At 51.9% G+C, this 23428-nt stretch overlaps 1 protein-coding gene across 1 annotated transcript in view; it reads left to right on the top strand.

Moving 5' to 3' along the window:
- Positions 1-2339: 2339 nt before the first annotated feature.
- RIN3 (Ras and Rab interactor 3) overlaps positions 2340-23428 on the top strand; it is a 174540-nt gene continuing 153451 nt past the window's right edge. Inside the window, exon 1 of the mRNA XM_054448274.2 lies at positions 2340-2682. Coding sequence (XP_054304249.2) covers positions 2639-2682 — 44 coding nt within the window. The 5' untranslated portion in view covers positions 2340-2638. The remainder of the gene's footprint in view (positions 2683-23428) is intronic.

The raw sequence follows: 23428 nt of genomic DNA on the forward strand, positions 1-23428 counted from the left end.
TGTCCTGTGTTTCTCAGCAGTGGTCCAGGGAGCTGAAGGAAACCTTTCAGATCAGTCTGGGAGGGGCTGAAGGACTGTTCTAGGTGCAGTAGTTATATAGACCACTTCCCTGGGGTCCAGGGAGGCCTGAGAGTGACCTGCAGACTTGTTTTAGAAACCACTAAGGAATATTAATGGGGCCCTGGAGGCACGGGTCTTCTTGTCCATCTCATTTGTACTCACTGTGTTTATAGATGAGCAAGATGAGCCTTTGGGAAGAGACTTGCTCAAGGCCACCCAGCCAGAAGCCGCTGGGGTTGAAGTTGAACATGGGTCTGTCCTCAAAGCCCATGTTTTCAAACAGGGCTTTGAAACCCTTGGAAACATGTTACAGCCCTGTTGAGGGAGATGGTGGAGAAGATGACTCATTCCCATCCAGGAGGAAATAATTTAGCCTCTGGAGGAGAGGAAAAGTCAGTGGGGGGTGGTTATGACCTAACGAAGAGAACCTGTAGGAATCTGGGCAGAGGGGGAAGGGATGTGAGCTGGAGTAGTCAGGGTGGCCTCCTGGAGGCTGTACTTTTTCCCCCCCTTAAAAAAAATAACAGCTTTATTGAGGTATAATTCGTATACTGTACAATTCACCCACTTACAGCATACAATTCAATGGTTTTTACTGTAGCCAGAGTTGTACAACCATCACTACAATGAATTTTAGAACATTTTCATCACCCCATAACTCTTAGCAGTCATTCCTCATTTTCTTCTCTTCTCCAAGATTCTGACAACCACTAGAGTACTTTCTGTCTCTCTGGACTTGCGTATACTGGACATTTCATATAAATGGAATGTGGTCCTTCGTGACTAGCTTCTTTCACTGAGCATAATGCTTTTGAGGTTTATGCATGGTGTAGCATGTGCCAGTACTTCATTCCTTTTCATGGCCTAATAATATTCCACTGTATGGATGTATCACATTGTGTTTATCCATTTGTCAACTGATGACATTAGATTGTTTCCACCTTTTGGCTAGTATGAACAATACTACTCTTTAGAGTAGTATTATATACTATATATATAGTATATACTATTATAAACTTATACATGAACACTCACGTATAAGTTTTTGCCTGAACATGTTTTCATTTTTCTTGGCTACATAACTAGGAATGCAATTACTGGGCCATATGCTTAACTTGATGTTTAACTTTTTGAGGAACTGCTAGACTCTTTCCCAAAGTGGCTGCACCATTTTACATCCTGGGGGGAGGCTGGACTTTTCGTGTATGCTCAGATGTGAATTCTTTTCTTTCTAACTTCTGACAGGCTGATTTGGTGGAAATCCAGGGAAGATGGAGGAGGAGGGTGTGAGGAGAGAGCAGCAGGGCAGAGAGGCCTGGGGATCCTTTCACCAGAGCCCTGGGCTCAGTCCTGTCTGGTCCTCACTTGCCATATGGCCTTGAGCAAGTCACCTCCACTCTCTAGGCCTCAGTTTCCTTATCTCTAAAATGATGGTATTAGACCTGGACGATTTTGCCCCCGGAGGACACTTGTGATATCTAGAGACATTTCTGGTCGTTACAGAGAGAGGCTGATGCTATGGGTATTTATGGATCATGGAGAGGCCATGGATAGCGTTAAACCTCCTGCAGTTTTGAAGGCAGCCCCAATAACAAAGCATTAGCAGGCCCCAAATGTCAGTAGTGGCCAGGTAAAGAAATCCTGCATGAGACTGAGGTGACCTAATAGGGTCCAGTCCTGCTCAGTCACTCTGGGAAATGCTCTGGGAAAAGACTAGGCTCGGGAGGCATTTTTGAACACCCAGGCACTTAGAAGAGAGGCCTCACGGTCCCACCTGGGGTTGCTGTGGGTCTTGTATTTGTGTAAGCTGTCTGGCGTTCTCCATCTGCGGTACCCGGCACAGGTGAATTAGATGCCAGGCTTGATGGACGAGCAGTCCGCCTTGTTGAGGAGTGAGCTCCTTGTCACGGGAAGCAGCCAAGAGAAGGCGGCGTGCACATCTGTCAGGAATGTGGAGGAGGCGCCCTGGCTCTGGTCTGAGGGTGCCCTTGAACGATTTCGAGGCTCCCTCGGGCAAGGCTGTGGCTCCGAGTGGGACGAACTCCCCGCCAGCTCTGGGCCTCCCCACCTGCCGGCCCGCGGTCGGCGCCGGCACAAGCGGAGGGCGTCTTCCTTCCCCTGCGGCCCCAAGCCAAGTGGAAGACTTTTCTCTAAGTTTCCCTCTCCGAAGCCCCGCGGGCCTCCCGCGCCCCAGCCCCAGCCCCAGCCTGCGGAGGCGGCACCCCGAGGTTGGGCGCCCGTGCGGCGCCTTGGCCCCAGCACCCCCCGCCCCCAGGCCCGGCCCCGGGGGCGCGGCCGCCCGGGCCTCAGTGTGCCCCAGGGGGCTCCGGGCCGCGAGCCGCTGCCGAATGGCTTTTGACAAAAAAACCCTTGACCACCAAGGCCAGCCTCTTCCTGAAAGCCCCGCTCGCTCCGATACAGGAAGTAGAAGGGAGCGAGCGCCCCAGAGCGCGGCGGCAGCGGCGGCCCGGCCCTTCCCGAGGGCCAGAGCCAGGGACATGCGGGCGCCCGGGACTCCGCGTTCCGCGCGGCCCGGCGCCTGAGCGCCTCCGTTCCCCGTCCCGGAGCTGCCGGCGGCATGATCCGACACGCCGGGGCGCCCGCGCGCGGGGACCCCACGGGGTAAGTCCGGGCGGCCGCCCGCTCCTCCCTCGCGATCCCCACGGCCCCCGTCCTGGTCGCCCCACTCCACTTCTTGTCCCCGAGAGTCCTCCGGACGCGTGACCACGGGGTTGTCGGGCTGAGACGGGACCCCCACCGTGGCCGAGGCCAGATCCCGGTTCTGCCGGGCAGGGGGCGGCCCTGGTGACTCCGCTGGACCCGACGTTGGCTAAACTTTCAAGGCCAGGCATTTCGCTGCGAACCCAGTGCACACTTTAGGCTGCTGGCGGACGGATTACGAGGGAGTGGTGCGTCTCTACCTGTCAGAGCCGGGGCTGCCCGCGTGGACGCTGCCCCCTCCCCAGCTTCTGCCCCGCCTGAACTTTGCAAACAAACTCGCGGTCCCAGCCCCGCCAGCCTGCTGCACCCGCTGCTCTGCGAGTCCCAGCGCGCGCCCTCGGGCACTGGAGCCTCGCCGGGCGTGGGGTCGGAGACCCGGACCCCCGCAACTTTGGGTGCCCGCGGCCCAACAGCTGACCGGCCCTCCAGGACGAGGGTCCACTGGTCCCTTTTCCCCCCGCCCCTCTGTCCTGGCCGTAGACGGTGACCTTCGGACCGGCCCTGGCCGAGCCTGGTGCTTGGGTAGGGTCCAGGGCGCACGGGCTGCGCGCCGGCTGTGGGATCCCGAGGGAGAAGGCGCAGCGTGGAATGCATGACGCCGAATGGTTTGGGAACTGACTTGGAGAGGAGTCCCCGGTGGCTAAGTCCCCGCTCCGCCTCCTTGTCGCCCCCAGCCCCACCTCGCGAGCTCGGGCATTGCTCGGGGCTGGGCTCTGGGAGAAAGTCCTCTCGCCTTGCCCAGCTCAGAGGGCGTCCTGAGAAGCTTCAGGTGTTGTAGAGACGCCCGGTCGGAGGCGGATTCCTGGGGAAAGCCTGTTTCTGGGTGCCCAAGAGCGCGTCTGGGGAGGCCATTCCCAGCTTTTTGGTTTAAAAGTCCCGGGCCTACTTCTCTGATGGACACCCTGACGCTCCCTGGCTTGGCGGTGTGCCCTCATCTCCCAGGCCCTCAGTTCTCTGCTCTGTGAAACAGGAGAGTTGGGCCCATCTTGTGCAGTCCTGAACTGGGGGACAGCTGGAGGTGACTGGCTCTCACTCAGCTGGGAGGGACTGGGAGGGGGCCTTAAGCTCATCTAGATCTGAACGTCTCCCTTCCTTTCTTCTCCCTCCCTCCTGCCAGCCCGGAAATTCTGGATGCTGGTTTGTTTCTCTCGAAAGCGACCTCTGCAAAGACAAATGCCATCCGGTGGGAGGAACTGGGAATTCGTTGGGGAAGAGCCCCCCCACCCTCACACCCACTTGCAAGTATCTGCCACACCCAAGATGGCAGGGTGAAGCCGGAGAGGAGTTTCTCAGGGAGGAAGGGGAGGTGAGGTGCCAGGGAGCTGGCCTCACCGGCTTCTCATTTTCCCCAGAGTTGACCTAGTGTGACCCACTTCCTCTTGTCTTTGTTCATTACTGGGTCGGTTATTTAAACTCTCTGTATCTCAGTTCACTTATCGATAAAATGATAAATAATAGTAACTACCCCTTAGAGTTGTTTTGAGGACTAAATACATAGAGTTGAATACATTAGACTATATGGTAAACCCTTAATCATAATTATCACCATTATTATCATTTGTTGGGTATGATCCCTCCATTTGCCAACTGTGTAACCTTAGACAAATGACCCGGCCCCTGCCTCACCTGTAAACTGGGGGTACTAGCAACACACACCACATAGAATTGTTTCGTTGATTGGCTGAGTTCATAGCTGAGTAGCTGCCCCCAGGCAGCTTAGGGGAAACACATCCGTTCAGGCCTGCTTAGAACTGTGCTTGGTACATTCTAGCACTGTATTAATATTGGTTTGTTGCTAAAACATGGCTTTGTTTTGGAGGACCTTTTGGGTTGGAAGGACTTTGAAGGGTAGAGGATTTGCCGATGGATTAGAGGGAGAGAGGAGTGGAGGATGACTCTGGTGGGGCTCTGTCTGCCTAGGGTCCAGTGCGTCAGGGACAGATGCCAAACTGCGGACTCTGCTGAGAGTGGGTTCTCAGAGTCCACTCAGGCCAGTAGCTTTCAGGGGGTAGGGAGAGACCTAGCAGGCACCCCCATGCAGCCCCACCATGGCAAGTAGACCAGTCACCTTTTCACATCTTTGCTATATTAAAGGTCTGCTTAAGATTTCATTTGGAAAAGGATTCCACTGACGGAAAAAATGTGGCTGTCATTGACCTAATCAATCCCCTAATTTAACAATGAGGAACCAGAAACCCAGAAAGGGGAAATGGGTTCCCTGGTATTGGGGGAGGTGGTGGTGGAACTCATGTCTCCTGAGCCTTGGCCTGATCTAATACAAGGGTCCTGCTGGAGCCCTGAAGAGGAGCCCCTTAACCACTCCAGGCTGAGACGGGGCTTTTCTGGGTGGGGCCCACCTAGAGCAGGGCCAATGATGGATTCAGGGTGTGAACTCGCAGCTCCAGCTCTGTCCCTTGACCTTGGCTTCCTGGATTCAAGGAGCTAATGTTCCCTGGAGGTCCTGACTGGCACTTAGCTAGGAGACCTAGCCCTTTCCAGATCCTAACAGAGGCTCTGATGCACAGGAGCAAAGGGTCACCTCACCAGCTCCAGCCTGCACTCCTGCCCCCCCACCCCGAGAAGCCCCAGTACATCCTCTGAGAAGCAGCTAGGAGTGCAAGGGGCTGGGGGTGCAGGGTCCCCTTGGGATGAAGGAGTCGCAGCACATTTATACCTGAGGCCCTCCTCATCTCCCCTACCCCTTGGTGCACCTCTATCCTGGCCCTGGGTCCCTGATCCATGATCTTCACGGAAGCAGCAAGTGTGAAAAGCTTGAAATGCCACAGGGCACCTGCATTTTAACCCAGGAGATGCAGAAATCAAAACTGGAAACCTACCAGGAATTGATCTCAGCTGGAAGCAGAGAGAGGCATGATATTTGAAGGAGGACACCCAGACCCTTCACCATCCCCTTAGGCCTCCCTAGAGCTCCATTTTGGAGACAGGAGTCTGAGGTGGTCTGTGGTGCCTCCCAGTCCCTTGCCAGAGCAGAGACAGGGCAAGAACAGGTGACAGATGACCACAAACCCTGTCTCTGTGACCCGCTGGAAGATTCCACCTGTCATGGCAAGACATGGCAAGCTGTGTCATCTAGGCAGTGATGAGTGAGCACAGTTGGGTGGGCAGCAAGGAAGAGGGGAGGCAGCTCGGAGGAGGGGAGTGCCTGAGCAAAGGCTTGGGAGGTGGGAAAGTGTAGTGGAAGGGCTTGTGGGGCAGGGAGTGCACCCTTCAAAACCCACAAGTACATGACACACATTGCTTTACAAAGTGACTGTTATCAGATAACGGGTTGAGGAAACAAGACAAATTTTGGCTGGGGAGAGAATTACAGAAGAGGGGCAAAAGTATAAAGGGGGCTGCCCACAGAACCCCATCCTCGGGGCCTGGGTCATCTAGGGGATTGGGGGCATCTGTGTGTTCAGAAAGAGCCTTAACATGGGGTAAATGACACCCAAGGCCCCTTAACTTCCTGTTGGCCCCCACCTATCTGATCCCATTAGGGAGTAACCTTTAGAAGAGAGTAGGGGGCTGTGCGTTATCATCTTGTTATTGGGTAATTTGTTGGTGCTGCTCTGATGGCCAACTCCAGAATGTCCTGTTGATACAACTATTGCCCCAAACCAGCATTTATTCTGAGAACCAGGAAGTCGAACTTCTCCTGCCCACCAGGAGTGTCTGAAACATGAATGTTTTCCCCCAAGATTGGAGCCAAAGATGAAAATCACAACTTTAATGACTTTTCCAAACTGGATCTCCCCTCCATCCTACCCCACAGTGGGCCCTTCTGGTGGTTTGGTTGTTGCCAATCAAGCTAGAGGGACTCTCAGGCCAGGCAGGGAAAGTGGTGTGTCCCCCAACAACCCCCTAATTACCCTCAGGTGACATGCTGTCCTATTTAAAAGGTCCCTCAAGAAAGTCCTGCCCTCCGTACCCCAGCCCAGCCCTGCTGGAAGCCAATGCGCAGCTTCACGTCTTCTGTCCTCCCCAACATGCAGAGCTTGTCTGTGGTCTTGTACCTTTGCCCATGAGGTTCTTTCTGCCCTTTTTACAGGGCTCACCTCTTCCATGTAGCCTTCTATCCGTGCCAGCTCACAGAGATTCCTCCTTTTTGAATATTCATAGCCTTTTTCACGTGAACCACTTGTTTGTCTAGCAATTTGAAAGAAGCCAAAACCTCTTTAATATCATGACTTCCTACTTCAGTTACAAACTTCCAAAAAAAAGGGGTCAGGTCTTTTAGTTCCATATCCTTGTGTCCTGCATGCACTTGGCACTCAATAAATGCTTGAGGCCAATGATACACTGATTGAAGGCTGCACAGCCTATTTTGTGTCCCTGGAGCCCCTGAATTTCTGGAGGTGTTTACAAGGTGGCCCAGATCACAGGGTGGGGCTAAGTAGGGGGAGACCCAGGGCTTGGGGGTCTAGGAGACCAACTCCATTCTGCAGCAGCTGGTGACCCCCACCACAAGGCTACCACACTCCTCTCCAAGTCTGGAAAGCGGAGGCCACCCAGGCAATTGAGTAGGGACCCTGCTTGGCCCCAACTCCCCTAATTTTATCCTCCCCAGCTGTGCTCCTGATACTTGTCAGGGAGAAAGGATGGGGGAAGGAGAGGCCAGCCTTGGATACTGTGTCTCAGCCAGAAGAATGGAGAATAGCTTGGTGTACAGACTTGAGGGAGCCCTGGGGCATCAGTGGGTCCCAAATGCGGGTCTCTAGACCACTGAGAAACTACGAAAATAACGGTGGCCTCTGTGTGTGTGTGTGTGTGTGTGTGTGTGTGTGTGTGTGTGTTTGTGTATGTCAGCATCAGCGTCAGCCATGGCTGCCAGCATGTCTTTTCTTAGGCAGAACTGTCCTTTGCTGGTTTGGAAGAGGCCTGGGGACTTGCATGTTGCAGGTCATCGGTAGGGCTAGAGAATCTGGGGTCCTGTCTCTTCTAGTATTTTAGGATTTTATTCTAGGAAGCCGCTCCCTTCTCTCTGGACCCCATTTTCCCATCTGAGAAAAGAGCTCCATGTTCTCAAGGTCCGTGCTCGCTCTGACAGTCGGCTCCCCGAGTTACCAGCTGGCAGGCAGTGGAAGCTGGTGTCCTAGAGTAATAGCGTTCGGGGGATCAAAATGCGCATTGGAGCTGAAGTGGCCCATGGAACAGTCTAGAACATGCAGGCACTTTCACAAGAAACAAAGACCCATCCAGGAGACTTTTGGCTCATTACCCTGACCAAGCTACCTGGAAGGAAATGGTTTTTCTTTTTCTTTTTGTTATTGCTGTGGTTTTATTTTGAAAAACCTAGTCTTGAAAAAAGTACGTTTGGTTTTGGGAGCCCACTTTGGGGCAGGACCCATGGCTTCTTGCCAAGTGGACAGTGAGCTGGGAAGGTTTCTCAGGTGGGGAGCCCTGGCGTGGCTGGAGTAGCCTCTGGAGGGTGGCTGGGCTGGTGAGGTGGAGCCTGCCTGGCCATCAACTGTGGGAGCTGTGGAGGTGCTGAGGAGATGGCGGGCAGCCGGGGGTAGGGGGCGTGGCTGTTTAGAGGTCGTCTGTGAAGCCTGCCCCTGTCAGGGTTGGAGTCTGAGGGGCGGCCCTACCAAGGGAGGATGAGACAGGTGTCCAGGCTGAGGGAGGGTGCTCTCTGCCAGGCCTCGGTCTCCCTGCCCGGGGCTGCCCAGAGATAGCCAACGCGTCCCTGTGCAGGTGGGGGCGGCAGTGACGCTGTGTGCCTCCCTCCCCACACACAGTGTAGTACAGTGAAGCCAGTCCCTCCCTCCTGCCAGCGTGGCCTTGATGGAGAAGAGAGGAGTGATGGGTACATGGGAGGCCTTCCCTCAGCCTGGCGTCCACAGGGCAGTGGGAAGGCATTACCGTCTGTGTGGTGTCAGCGTTTATACAAGAGTCTGGAAGCCACCACTGTGTGCTCTCCTCTACTCTCCTGCCAGTAGGGCCTCCGTGCAGCCGTGGCATGTCTTCTCTCCACAGGGGTAGGGGTTGGAAGGACTGCCCCCAAAGCAGAAACAGTGCTGATGGTCAGAAGCTTTGAACATGGCTGCAGAACCCCGTGCCCCAATTTGACCTCAGTAATACCCAGGGGTGCCCCCACCTCAACCAGTACATGTTTAATGGAATGAACAAGCCTGCAATGAAATGTCGGTTCTCTTTTTAGCAGAAATGGCCTAGGCCGTGGTTGTGGTCAAGGCCTGTTGTCTGTATGTGACGTGACGGCACACACTCAGGCCACATCCTATGGGGTAATGGCGCTTGCATCCCCACCTTCTGGAACTAAGAGAGCCCCAGAGCCTGGCTCTACACACAGGCCTGCAGCCGTGGGGAAGCAAGGATTCCAGTAGAGGGGGGTGGGAGTGGGGCCTTTGAGCCCATCCTCGAGGGGCTGCCCTAGGGGGGCTCTCCTAGAGGATACTCCCCTGTGAAGGTGCCCCCCATTTTGCTACTGACTCTGGGATCTTTATCAAAGCTGAGAACTTTTTATTCCCTAGTTAACAGATGCGCCACCCTACCTCCCAACTGACATTTAAGACGGGGTGTCAGGGACTGATGCGAAAGCCTGTTTTCTGAAAGATAAGCTGGAGAGAGGGGTGGACAGAGGGCACCCCAACAGTAGCAGGGAAGCCTTCCCCTCCTCCAAAGTTTCCCAGAACTAAATTGTTCTGTGAGTCAATAAGTGTGCTTCTTCACCCATCTTCACGGACTGAAGAAATAAAGGGCTCTGCATCTGAAATTCACAATCTGATGATCTCTGGCTAAAGAGAACAAGCTGTCAAGAAAGAAGTCACCAGGGACCTTTTCCCCTAACCTCCGTGTTTCCAGCTTCCTTAATCTCAGTCAATGTCAGAGATTGGTAATGTAAATTTCTCTAGGGATGTTGCAGTTCAAAGCAAGGACTTATCTCTCTACCGATGGCACCTGGTGACAGCATTTATTATTGCTGCTTCTTTCTGTTCTTGACATTTTTGACAGAGCATCCATCTAAACTATATTCAAGGACTCTTCTCGCAATGGATATCTTCTCATTTATCTTCACCCATCCTCCTAATCATCATCCAGACATCCACCTATCGATTCCATTCACCATCCATCCATCTATCCATCTGCTTATCCACCCATCCACCTACCCACCCATCCACCTATCCACCCACCCACCCTTCCATCCATCCACCCACCCACCCACCAACCCACCCACCAACCCACCCTTCATCCATCCATCCATCTACCTATCCACCCATCGACCTATCCACCCTCCCACCCTTCTATCCATCCATGTATCTATCCATCCATCCATCCATCCATCCACCCACCCACCTACCCTTCCATCCTTCCATCCATCAATCCATCTATTTACTGAGCACCTGAACACCTAGGAGTTTCCAGTTTATCTACTAAGGAAAATGATTTCATTTGGATGTTTGTCCCCTCCAAATCTCATGTTGAAATGTGATCCCCAGTGTTGGAGGTAGGGCCTGGTGGGAGGTGTTACGGTCATGGGGGCAGATCCATCATGAATGACTTGGTGCCATCCTCACAGTGATGAGTGAGTTCTCAGTTCACATGAGATCTGGTTGTTTACAAGAGCCTGGCACCTCCCTGCTCTCTCCCTCTTGCTGCCTTTCTCGCCATGAGACATACCTGCTCCCCCTTCCCCTTCCACCATGATTGGAGGTTTCCTGAGGCCTCACCAGGAGTAGATGCTGGCACCATACTTCTCATACAGCCTGCAGAATCATGAGCCAAAATAAACCTCTTTTCTTTATAAATTACCCAGCCTCAGGTATTCCTTTATAGTGAGGCAAAATGGACTAACAGAAAATAAGAGAAATATGTGCATATTTAAAGCACAGGGTACTAGATAAAAAGCTGCCGAAATTCTGTTACAGTTGGCTGTGCAGAGTGAGTAGGGAGGACTCCCTGACAGAGGTGGCATTTGAATTGGATCTTGAAAGATATGTAGGATTTTAACCACTGAAATCAAGTATATGCAGAGAAGCGTATTGCAGATAGGAGAAACGCACTGAGTGGGAAAGGACAAGTTGTGTGTGGGAGCCCTAAGAATCTGGGGTGGGGGCAGGGAGAAGATTCCATGTGTGATGGGCCTGGAAAGGTGGTTGGGGCCCCCTTGGCTATGGGTGGGCAAGTTTGACTTTTACCATTGTGGTGAAGACCACAGTTCTGTTCTTCCGGGCAAGACACTGAAACGGAACCTGCCAGAGCACCTTCTTCCCCTTCTCTGTTAGGCAAAAGTCAATCTCTATCGCCCGCTGTTGTTGCCAGGGTTACCTGAGATGATGATGTTCTTGTCTCTTTGGGTTGTGAGACCGGTGGGGGGCTCTTACCTGTATGTATGTGGTGTGTGTGTGTGTGTGTGTATGCACGTGCTATTGATTTCCCAAAAAATGTATTATAGACTTTAAAAGTGCACACACAGACACACCCAAAATAGGGAAATTTAAAGCAGCAAACATTTTTGTCACCCGGTGCAAGTACCTGTTAACTTGTGTTCTTTTTTCACTGAGTGTTACCTCTGGTACACATTCCTATGTGCTGTGTTGTGGACCTATGTTGCCTACCTGCCATCTTCGATGGTGTCATCATATTATGATGATTTTAATGGTCAGAGTTATTTCATGTGCCTATCTCGACTTCTTTCCAAGTCCCCTCTGTTTTAAATGAAGCTCCTGAAAACTTCTGTGGGTCTAGGGTTTAGGGACCATTTCCTTGAGATCTGTCACCATCCTGGAGCCTTTGAGTCCAAGAGTGAAGCAGAACCTGCTGATTGGCCCCTGAATTTTTGCTGGGTGTAAGTTTTAGCTGAACATTTCCCAATTTTCTTGCAGCTAGGTGTGGCCATATGACTAAGTTCAGGACAGTGAGATATAAGTGGGGAGTATAATTTGCTTGGAGAACCCCTTAAGGGGGGTGTCCTTCTCTCCTTACCTCTCTCCTGTTGCCTGAAATACAGATGTGATGGCTGGAGTTGAAGCAGCCATCTTGGACTCTGAGGCAAACTTAAGCATAGAAGCTATGCAGGATAGAACAACAATATATTATAGTAAGGGTCCCAAACATGTTAGACCATCATCCCAGCTACAGACTGCTTACCAGTTTTTTATGAGAGGAATACATACTATCTTGTTTGTTTGTTTTATTTTATTTTATTTTTTAGATGTAGTTTTGCTCTTGTCATCCAGGCTGGAGTGCAGTGGCGATATTGGCGCACTGCAACCTCCGCCTCCTGGATTCAAGCAATTCTCCTTCCTCAACTTCCCGAGTAGCTGGGATTACAGGTGCCTGCCACCACTCTTGGCTAGTTTTTGTATTTTTAGTAGAGACAGGGGTTTCACCATGTTGGCCAGGCTGGTCTTGAACTCCTATCCTCAGATGATCCACCCATCCCGGCCTCCCAAAGTGCTGGGATTACAGGCGTGAGCCACCGTACCCGGCCATACTATCTTGTTTTAATTTTTTTATTTTAGATTTTCTGTCACTTATAAGCTCAGTTCTAATGAACACACAGAGCTTTCTGTCTCTGTCATGTAGCACCAGATTATATGTCCAAAGTACTCAGCTGCTTTGCAGGGCGACCTGCAAGTCCGCATTTCCTAGTGGAGGCAAGGAGGAGGAAGAGAGGGGAGAGAGGAGAGGCAGCTTTGCACCCACTAAGGCTCTTGTTTCAAGGACTAGATTGCAAACATTTTTTTTTCATATTAAGTGTTTATGAGTTTTAGATTTTGCCAGAAGCTTTGGACTGTTTATTCTGACTCTCAAATCCTTGTGCTTTGACAGGGCTAGGTTTGCTGATCAAGGCAGCCATGCCTCTTCCCCCAGCCTCAGTTCTGTGCTTTAGGCTGAGAACTCGCCTAGGTTAACCCTCCCCGTGCCAGTGTTCTCCAGCTCCTCCTGAGAGTTGGTGTCCCCACCACACCAGCACAAGAAAGGCCTGGAGACCGGGTGCAGTGGCTCATGCCTGTAATCCCAGTGCTTTGGGAGGCTGAGGTGGAAGGATCTGTTGAGGCCAGGAATTCAACACCAGACTAGGCAACACAGCAAGACCCCGTCTCTACAAAAAATTTTATAAATGAGCTGGGCATGGTGGTGTGCACTTGTAGTCACAGCTGCTTGGGAGGCTGAGGCAGGGGGATCACTCAAGCCCTGGAGTTCGAGGTTACAGTGAGCTGTGATCACACCACTGCACTTCGGCCTGGGTGACAGAGTGAGATCCTGTCTGTATCCAAAAAACTAAACGAAAATAAAGACCCGGGGCCCAGTCTCAACAATGCCTGCGTTCTTGCTGGATGCTGCCGTCACTCATTCATTCACCATCTCTTCGCTGAGACAGTCTTGGGGTCTCTTGGGCCGTATCTTGGCACTTGCTGAGTGTCAAGCTGGGTTTGTGCTGACCACTGGCCACTGGGAGTCTTCAGCGGCCACTTCACCTCTTTGCCTAGCCTTGGGAAAGGTTTGTCCTGAAACGGCTGGGACTTGAATTCCCCTTTCCAGAGACAGCACAGGCCTGTTCTGAGCCTGTAAAAGCCTGCCCGGAGCTGCTCAACAACAGCCTAAGACCACTCCTGGGACATAAGAGGCCCCAAGAATGGCCTGGGATTTAGCTAGCTGGGCCAGAGCCCGTTGAAGTGGCCTGAAGGACAGTGAGGGTCTTGTTTCCGCTGGGCAAGGCTGCCCCAGCCCTAGCTCTGCAGTCCTCAGGCGTCAGAGCTTCGTGTCACTCTGGAAACTCTTCATCCAGCCCCTGCTTACAGATGAATTGGTGGCTCAGAGAGGGGAAGTGGTTTCCCCAAGGTCTCCAGACCTGTGGGTGTCTCCAACCAAGGCTGTCTCCAAGGCTCTGTGCAGCACCCAGGCCGATCCATGGCACGAGGCCCCAGAGATGGAATGTGGGCACATCTGCCTTCACTAGCCGCCTCCCTCTCTAGCCCCTGGAAGGGGCTGAGCTCTTTCCTGCCTCTGTGCCTAAGTGCAAGTGTCCCACCTCTACCTCTTGCAAGAAGCCTCCCAGGCTGTGTGAGGCCTGCAGGGCCGCTGTACACCGTTGCGCAGGTTGTTTACTGCTCACGTGTTCCTGGCTGAGGCAAAGCTGGGTAGGGGCTGCAATTTCATTCCCTTGCCAAGCTTTGTATCATGGTAGGTATGTATGGGGTTGGGGTGGGGGTTGGCCTGCACCCATGGGCAGCAAGGAGCACCCTCTTCTAATTTATGCAGAGGCACCCTACAGGCTACCAAGGACCCCAGCCACAGAAGAGCCGGCAGCACGCTGGGCGCTCGCCCCTGATGCCTGTGGCAGCTCGTTCTGTGTGTAGCCCCACTAGACTGTAAGCTCCCACCAGCAGGGACAGTGGCTCTTCCTGGCAGGGTGTGGGGGGATGGTATTGCCAGGTCAGCACCATATAGCACACAGAATGCTCCACCAAGAACACTGGTGCTGAGCGAGAGTTTAAGGGGAGGGAAGGAGGATCTAGTGCAGGGCTCGGTAAGTGTTTGCTGAGTTAATATATGGTGGGTTGATGCCAAAGAGGGGAATTGCCCAGGGCAGAGGGCCTCTGGGAGAGGGAATGGGGCCTGCTGGGAGGCCTGCCAGGGTGGAGGGGACTGTGAGCTGTGAACATCTGAGAAACAGGGTGGGCAGCCAATGGAGAGGATCCAGCCACAGGAACAGGGCAGGGTCGGCCACAGTGTTGGGGAGGTGCCAAAGCCCCCCCACATTCCCCTCAGCCATAGACTCTCAGGCAGTGTCATGCCCTGGAGCCCCGCTGTGGCCTGCACGGCACTGCGCCAGCCAGGATGTGATCACCCGTCCTTGTCCCAGGGGCCCTCAGTCTTGTGGGGACGCAGGAGTGATATGCAGTGCTGTGGCCGCAGGGTGCAGGATGGTGCTGTGGAGTGCCAGGGGTCCCCGGCTGGCTGAAGGGCGTCCTGCTCAGACTGGGGTGGCATCTGGGGAAACTTTTCCTGCGGCATGAGAGCCACACAAAGGCATGCTTGGGAGTTTCCCAGGTAAACTCGTGGTGGGGGTGGAGGGGCTGCTGCAAGCTTCATGTGCCTGTCATTGACAATCTGCTGGACAGACAGGAGAGGTGACCAGATAGCAGAGGCTCTTGGGCCATATCCTGAGGGCAATGGAGACTATAGGCAGGAATTTTTCCCCCGTTTAAAAAACTGAGCTATTGCCCGGGCGAGGTGGTTCATGCCTGTAATCCCAGCACTTTGGGAAGCCGAGGTAGGTGGATCACTTGAGCTCAGGAGTTTGAGACCAGCCTGGGCAACATGGTGAAACCCCATCTCTACTAAAAATTTTTTTAAAATTAGCTGGGCGTGGTGGTGCATGCCTGTAGTCCCAGCTACTTGGGAGGCTGATGCGGGAGGATCAGTTGAGCTCGGGAGGCAGAGGTTGCAGTGAGCTGAGATCACACCACTGCACTCCAGCCTGAGTGACAGAGTGAGACCCTGTCTCAAAAAAAAATAAATGGGCCGGGTGCAGTGGCTCAAGCCTGTAATTCCAGCACTTTGGGAGGCCAAGACAGGTGGATCTTGAGGTCAAGAGATGGAGACCATCCTGACCAACATGGTGAAACCCTGTCTCTACTAAAAATACAAAAATTAGCTGGGCGTGGTCGCGTGTGCCTGTAGTTCCAGCTACTCGGGAGGCTAAGGCAGGAGGATCGCTTGAACCTGGGAGGCAGAGGTTGCAGTGAGCCAAGATCGTGCCACTGCACTCCAGGCTGGCGACAGAGCAAGACTCTGTCTCATAAATAAATAAATAAATTAATTAAAACTGAGCTGTGTCTCAGTTTCCTGGGACTACCGTAGCAAAGTGCCACAAACTGGGTGGCTTAAAACAATATAAATTTATTCTCTCAAAGCCCTGGAGGCCATAAGTCTGAAATCAAGTTACAGCCATTCTCCCTCCAAAGGCCTTCTGGGAGGATCCTTCAAGCTTCTGGTGGCCCAGGCAATCCCTGGGGTCCCTTGGCTCACAGCTGTACCTCTCCATTCTCGGCCTCCATTGTCACTTGGCTGTGTTCTCTCTGTGTCTGTCTGTGTTTCTCCCCATCTTTTTTTTTTTTTTTTTTTTGAGGCAGAGTCTTGCTCTGTCGCCCAGGCTGGAGTGCAGTGGTGTGATCTCAGCTCACTGCAAGCTCCGCCTCCTGGGTTCACGCCATTCTCCTGCCTTAGCCTTCTGAGTAGCTGGGACTACAGGCGCCTGCCACCATGCCCAGCTAATTTTTTTTGTATTTTTAGTAGAGACGGGGTTTCACCGTGTTAGCCACGACGGTCTCGATCTCCTGACCTCATGATCCGCCCATCTCAGCCTCCCAAAGTGCTGGGATTACAGGTGTGAGCCACCGCACCTGGCCGTTTCTCCCTTTCTTATAAGGACATCAGTCGCTTTGAATTTAGGGCCCAGCTTACTCCAATAGGACCTCGTCTTAGTGTTACATCTGCAACAAACCTATTTCCAAATAAGGTCACTTTCTGGGGTGCTATAGGACTATATCTTTTGGGGGGATGTGATGGGACCTATAACAAACTATAATTTACACGGAGTAAAAGTCACTCTCTTTAGTGTACATTTCTGCACGTTTTGACAAACAGCCATGCAACTGCCACTGCAGTCAAGACAGAAAATTCCATCACCCTCCAAAAGCCCCCTGGGCCGTTTTGTAGTCAGGGCCTGTTCCTCCCCAGACCCCCTCGTTTCTGCTTCGTCCCTATGTTCTGCCGTTTCGAGAACGTCCTGTGAATGGAATCACAGTGTGTCACCATGTGCCTGGCTTTTTCTCAGCCCACATGCATTTGAGGTCTGCCTGGGTTGTCGTGTGACTCGAGAGTCCGTTCGTCTTTGTCGCTGAGAATATTTCATTGTGTGGATCTACCAGTGTGTTTATCCCTTCCCGGCTCAGGCCTGTTTGGGTGGTTTCCAGTTTCGGGCGATGACAAACACAGGCACTAACAAATGTTTGCATGTAGATTTTTTCATAGTGGAGCCACGCGGGCAGGCTTGCATTTGGGCTGCTATGTGAAGAAGGATGTGGGGGCAGCTCAGGGAGGGGGGCGTGGAAGGGGGCTGCTGGAGGGTCCAGGTAAGGGCTGGTGCCTGGACTAAGGCCTCGGCATCAAGGAGGGGAAAGGTGGGCTCAGAGACAGGAGGGCTCACTGGAGTGTATTGAGGAGGCTGAGTGAATGGAGCCTGGCGGGAGTTGGGTGTGCCCCGTGGGGGCGGGGAGGCCGCCTTTGTTCCCTCCCACCTCCTCCCTCCCAGGGAGATGGCCATCGTGGCTGAGTGTAGCTGTCTGGACATGTGGACATTGAGTGGTAGAACAGTATGGTGTGGTGGTCAGGGCTGTGAGCCCTGGAGCAAACTGCTGGGGTTCACGCTCTACTCTCTGCCTGAGTTTTCTTATCTGTAAAATGGCAGCCTCTAATTCAGAGTTGCTGTGTATCACGAGTGGACGTATGTAAGGACCTAGAACAGAGTCAAGAATGTAGAAGGCATTGTTTCCATGCTCTTCTGAAGGGCCCCGGTTCCACGCCCCCTTGTCCACTCCACTTACAGTTTACACTGCCTCTTGTGACCCCGTGGGGGTGTGGACGGCATGATCATCTGGGAACTGGGGGGCAGGTCCCCAGGGCCAGGTCTGCCCTTGCTTACTGTGAGACCTCTCCAATCATTGCTTCTTCCCTTCACGCAGTGTGGAGATACAGGGCTGCACCGTGTCCCGGGTGGAGCGTGAGCAGTGTGTGGCACAGCAACCCCGCACAGTAGGCACTTTGCAGGAGGCATGAAAATGTGCGGCTTCATGATGTGTGCATGACATGATGGGGAGAGGCCTCGGTGAGCAGTTCACAGGACACACTCCAGTTTTGGGGCTGGCAGAGACTACCCATGCTGCTGCCACAAGTAGCCCCTTTTCCTCCCAAATTTGTCCTCTGCCTCTGATGGAAGCTGACAGAGGTGGTGGCCCAGCAGCCTCTGAGCTACACGGCCCATGGTGAGCCGGTGCCTGGCCTGAGCTGGTGCCTGGCCTGGGTTCCAAGGAGGGAGGTGTAGTGGGTCCTGGTTCAAATGCTACAGCAGCCCCCAGAATCCAGGCCGGCTGGTGGAGATCCCCCTGCTCTGAGATAGAGTTCATATCCCGTTTGGCTATGATTGATACCAGCCTATCAAAGGGATACTTACAGTCAATTCTCATTGCTCACAGATTCTGTGTTTGCAAATCAGCCTACTTGCTAAAATGCATTTGTAAGCCCCAGAGCAATTTTTTTTTTTTTTTTTTTTGAGATGGAGTCTCGCACTGTCACCTGGGCTGGAGTGCAGTGGTGTGATCTCGGCTCACTGCAACCTCCACCTCCCCATTTCACACGATTCTCCTGCCTCAGCCTCCCAAGTAGCTGGGTTTACAGGCGCGTGCCACCACGCCAGGCTAATTTTTTGTATTTTTAGTAGAGACGGGGTTTCACTATGCTGGCCAGACTGGTCTTGAACTCCTGACCTCGTGAGCCACCCACCTTGGCCTCCCAAAGTGCTGGGATTACAGGCGTGAGCCACTGCACCCAGCCCAGATCATCACTTTTGAAGCCATTCAAGGACATAGGCAGAGTGATGAAATATTCCAGTTGTCCGACGGGCACATTCCCAGCTGAGGTTGAACAGGGCGACATTCTGTTTTCCTTCAGTTCCCGTGCTGCAAACAAGTGTCCTTGTTGAGGTCTATTTTATGTCACGTTTTCTCATTTTCATGCTTTTTTTGGTGGTTTCACTTTTTAGGCTCCAAAGCATAGTATTCAAGGGCTGCCTTGTGTTCCTAAGTGCAAGAAGGCTGTGATGTGCCTTCCAGAGAAAATATGTGTGTTAGATAAGCTTTATTCAGGCATGAGTTAGTTCTGTTGCTGTGAGTTCAGTGTCAATGAATCAAGATTATATATTTAATAAGGTGCCCTTCAACAGAGACACACATAAAACAAGGTTATGTATTGATTGATTGATAAAAATGTTGTGACCAGAGGCTTGCAGGAACCTAACTTTGTATTTCCCCTAGGAGCAACGACTCGGTATTTGCTCAGTGTTCATGGTGACTTTACAAAACAAAACCACAATGAATGACGAGAATCAACTATATCTACCTTGTGTAGATAAATCTGCCCCTAACCTCTCCCCTGCACTGTGCACACTTCCACCATCAGCAGCTCATGCCTCTGGGTTAAGAAGTGCCCTGTCTTAGCTATGGTCTTTCCTGAAAATGCACAAATCCTTGGGATATGCACTATCCCTCCAGTCTTGGGGCCTTGGTCCCCTCTCACCTTCAGTGACATTGAAGGGTTGGAAAGGACAGTTTCCAAGAAAGGTAGTGGTCAATGCTAATATTTTATTTTCTGTGCTTCTAACAGAAAGACTCTTGTAGGGAGTAGTGTATCAATCAAGGCAAATAAAAAGCAGGGATTTTTGACTTTCACAGATTTGACACTACTAATCGCAGCGATTATGTCGAGCATTTACTCAGGGTCGAGTTTTTGTTTTGTTTTGTTTTGTTTTGCTTATCAGTTAATAGTCATAGCCCCCTGAGGCTGAGACTACAATGCCCAGTTTACAGGTGAGGAAACTGAGGCACAGCAAATGACTTGATCAAAGCTCTTAGCAATAGCAGAGCTGTGGCCACTTCTCAGTGGATTCAGCCACCTGAACCCAGATTTCTCTGAGTCCAGAGCCTCTGCCCTAGCCCCTGAACTCCCTGCATCTCTGTGCTTTATCCCAAGGTTCTAGGGCTCTACTGCCTTTTCTACATCCACGTGTGCCTGGATTCTGGAAGGGATGCTGCCGGAACCTCTGCAACCTTCCAAGCCCCACTGAGGGGATGACCTCCCCGTCCTCTCCCCAAGTTGGTTCTATGTGGACAACCCAGGTGAAGAACCTGGGAGGCGCAGAAGGGTGCATCCAGCCCCACCCAGCAGTCTCTCTCCTGTCATCTGCTGGCAAAGTCCCACCCTATAGTCACTGTCCTTGGAGTCTTTGGGGGTCATTGTAACCTGGGTGGGATGGGTGTGCCTGTCATGCCTCAGGACTCCTCCTTACAGCATCTTACCTCCTCATTGCCTCCCTATTGTCCCCAAAGTAAATTCACCAGTGTCTTTGTCAGCTTGGGCTACTGTAACAAAATAGCACAGATGGGGTGGCTTACAAACAGTGGCTCTGGAGGCTGGGAAGTCCAAGATGAAGGCAGCAGCAGATTTTGTGTCTGGCGAGGTCCAGTCACTAGACACCAAACCCTGTCGTAGATGGAATGTCTGTGTCCCCGCAAAATGTATGTGTTGAAATCCGATCCTCTCAGGGGACACGAACATTCAGTCTATGACAGCCAGTGTCCTCAGCTTCCTCTAACCTCTCACTCTTGAAAACTCACCCACAGTGACTTCATGCCTTAGCACAAGGGACTTTGCATGCTTTAAAATCTGATGGGGGCAGGTGGACACAAATGTTAACAGGGAACAAAAACCTGGTGGTGGAATTTCTAGCTGGGGGTGCAGAATCCACTTGGCTTTGCAAGGGCACCTGGGCCTGGCAGGTGGCCCCTGTCAAGAAGTGTCAGGACTGTAGTCGGCCTGGGGTGGGCACATGATACACTTATTCCCCAGCAGAGGAAATGTGGTCACAGCAACTGTTAGGTGGGTTGCAGGGTGACTCAGTGTCACCAGGGGGTGGGAACAATGTGACGCTGATGTAGTTTCCTGCAATGGGCGTGTCAGGGCTGCTATCCTTGGCCTGCACCCTCACGACACTGGCAGTGCCCGTGGAAGGGCAGCTATGGAGAACCTGCAGTGCGTTCTGACCTCCTCCCTAGCATAGAAACAGTGGTTCACTCTGCCAAAGCACAACTCCCACCCCGCCCTAGTTATTTTAAACCCCTCCCCCCAGTAAGCCCATGAAGTAAGTGGAGGCAAATCTCCCATCTCTTATCTTTTTTTTTTTTTTTCGAGACTGAGTCTCACTCTGTTGCCCAGGCTGGAGTGCAGTGGTGTGATCTCAGCTCACTGCAACCTCCACCTCCTGGGTTCAAGCGATTCTCCTGCCTCGGCCTCCTGAGTAGCTGGGATTACAGGCCCATGCCAGCATGCCAGGCTCATTTTTGTATTTTTAGTAGAGACGAGGCTTCACCATGTTGGCCGGGCTATTCTTGAACTCTTGACCTCAAGTGATCCACCTGCTTTGGCCTCCCAAATTGCCGGGATTACAGGCTTGACTCCCTTCTCTTATCTTACTGCTAAGAGAACCTAGGCTTAGAGAGGGAGGGAGACTTGCTTAAGGTCACACAGCAAGCTAACAGCAACAGGCTAGAATAGACCCCAGCTAACTTTCCAGGATACAGTGTTTTCTGCACCACCCAGAGCTGCCCAGGATGAGTAATGTCCACAGCCACTCTTTATTGAGCCATTGTTAAGCTCTAGATGCCTTAGTCCTTCTGGTCCTCACAACTAATCCTATGGGGTCATCTCATTTTAGACGCTGAAAGGCCAGCCTCAGAGTGAAAGGCAGGGCACCCAGGCTCCTTGTCTCCCCTTCTGGGGGGAAGTCCTGTCTACCATGGTGCAACTCCTCCCCTCTCCCTCTCCCTTCTCAGCTAGCAGGGGAGGGGGAGGCTGCCGTCTCCTCCCTAATGTCCCCCACTGAACCCCAGATGATGAGGAACTGCTGAGTAAGCAGCAGGCAGGACAGAGACAGGGGTCACGGGACCACGGTGGAATGTGTGGGCTGCCACAGTTGCAGGTACTCTTAGAGGAGGGGTGGTCTCCTCAGAGCCGTCTGAGCCTCCTGCCCTCTTGCTCATTTTCCCAGCCTGGTCCATCCCTGGGCAGGAGAAGGCAGCCGAAGGGAAGTGGGCATGGGAGCTGGGAGGCTCTTGAAGGCCAGGGAGCTTGGAGGGGATGAGACTCAGGAGGCTCATCTCAGGCAAAGACCTGGTCCAGGAAGTGGCCTTGACATGTACCAGCCTTCCGTGGAAGCTCCCAGGAGGAGGGGCCAGCAAACACTGCAACAGATGGCATAGGACTGGATTTGCTTTCCGGAAGAACTTTCCAAACAGGGTGGTGGCCAAAGGTACTAACACTCAACGCGCATATAGTTTTCCTCTTTATTTCCTTTTTCCTTCTATTTGAAAACAAATCCCACAAATAACACATGAATTCACATATACACTGAAAAGATGTAAACTTTAGAAAAGTCTAAATCAGCATTGTCCAGTGTGATAGCCACTAGTCACATGTAGCTATTTTACAAGCTAAATTAATTAAAATGTGGCAGTAGCACAACAATTATGGAAAACAGGGTGCAGATTCCTTAAAGAACTAGAAATAGAACTACCGTTTGATCCAGCAATTCCACTACTGGGTATCTACCCAGAGGAAGAGAAGTCATTATACAAAAAAGATACTTGCACACGCATGTTTATAGCAGCACAATTCACAATTGCAAAAGTATGGAACCAGCCCAAATGCCCATCAGTCAATAAGTAGATAAAGAAATTGTGGTCTCTCTCTCTATATATGATGGAATACTACTCAGCTATAAAAAGGAGTGAATTAATGGCGTTTGCAGCAACCTGGATGGAACTGGAGACCGTTATTCTGAGTGAAGTAACTCAGGAATAGAAAACCAAACATTGTATGTTCTCACTCCTAAGTGGGAACTAAGCTATGAGGATGCAAAGGCGTAAGAATAATACAACGGACTCTGGGGACTTGGAGAAAAGGGTGGGAGGGGAGTGAGGAATAAAAGGCTACAAATTGGGTACAGTGTATACTGCTCAGGTGATGGGTGTACCAAAATCTCAGAAATCACCACTAAAGAACTTACTCAGGTAACCAAATACCACTTGTTCCCCAAAAACTTACAGAAATAAAAATTTTGTTTTAAAATGTGGCAGTAGCCTCATTTCAAGTGCTTAATAACCACATATGGCTTGTGGTGACCATACTGGATGATACAGGTAAAGAGAATTTCCAGCAATGACAAAATTCTATTGGATAGCGCTGGCTAGACCAGAAGCTAGGAAAACCCCACCAGCCAAAAAATACTGTTTGGAATCAGTTTGGTTCTTTTGGACTTGTTTTATATATATTTACGTATGTGTGGCTATCCATAGAGATAGCCTTCTTGAGTTTATTAAAACCCCTCCACAAAACGATTGTATCTGATCTGCCCAGCATCTCAGCCCTATGGGTATGAGAATGATGTTCCCCATCAAAAAAAAATTATATCCTTTGAGTCATGTCATCTTTTTTTTTTTCTTTTTTTTTTTTTTTACAGATGAGGAAACTTAGGCTCATAGAAAGTAAATGGGGCTGGGCGCGGCAGCTCGCGCCTATAATCCTAAAACTTTGGGAGGCTGAGGTGGGCGGATCACTTAAGGTCAGTAGTTCGAAACCAGCCTGGCCATCACGGTGAAACCCCGTCTCTACTTAAAATACAAAAATTAGCTGGGCATGGTGTCAGGCACCTGTAATCCCAGCTACTCGGGTGGCTGAGGCAGGAGAATCGCTTCAACCTGGGAGGCAGAGGTTGCACTGTTGCAGTGAGCCAAGACCGTGCCACTGCACTCCAGCCTGGGTGAGAGAGTGAGACTCCATCTCA

Source organism: Pongo pygmaeus, chromosome 15 (genome assembly GCF_028885625.2).
Source record: "Pongo pygmaeus isolate AG05252 chromosome 15, NHGRI_mPonPyg2-v2.0_pri, whole genome shotgun sequence".
Taxonomy (NCBI): Eukaryota; Metazoa; Chordata; class Mammalia; order Primates; family Hominidae; genus Pongo; species Pongo pygmaeus.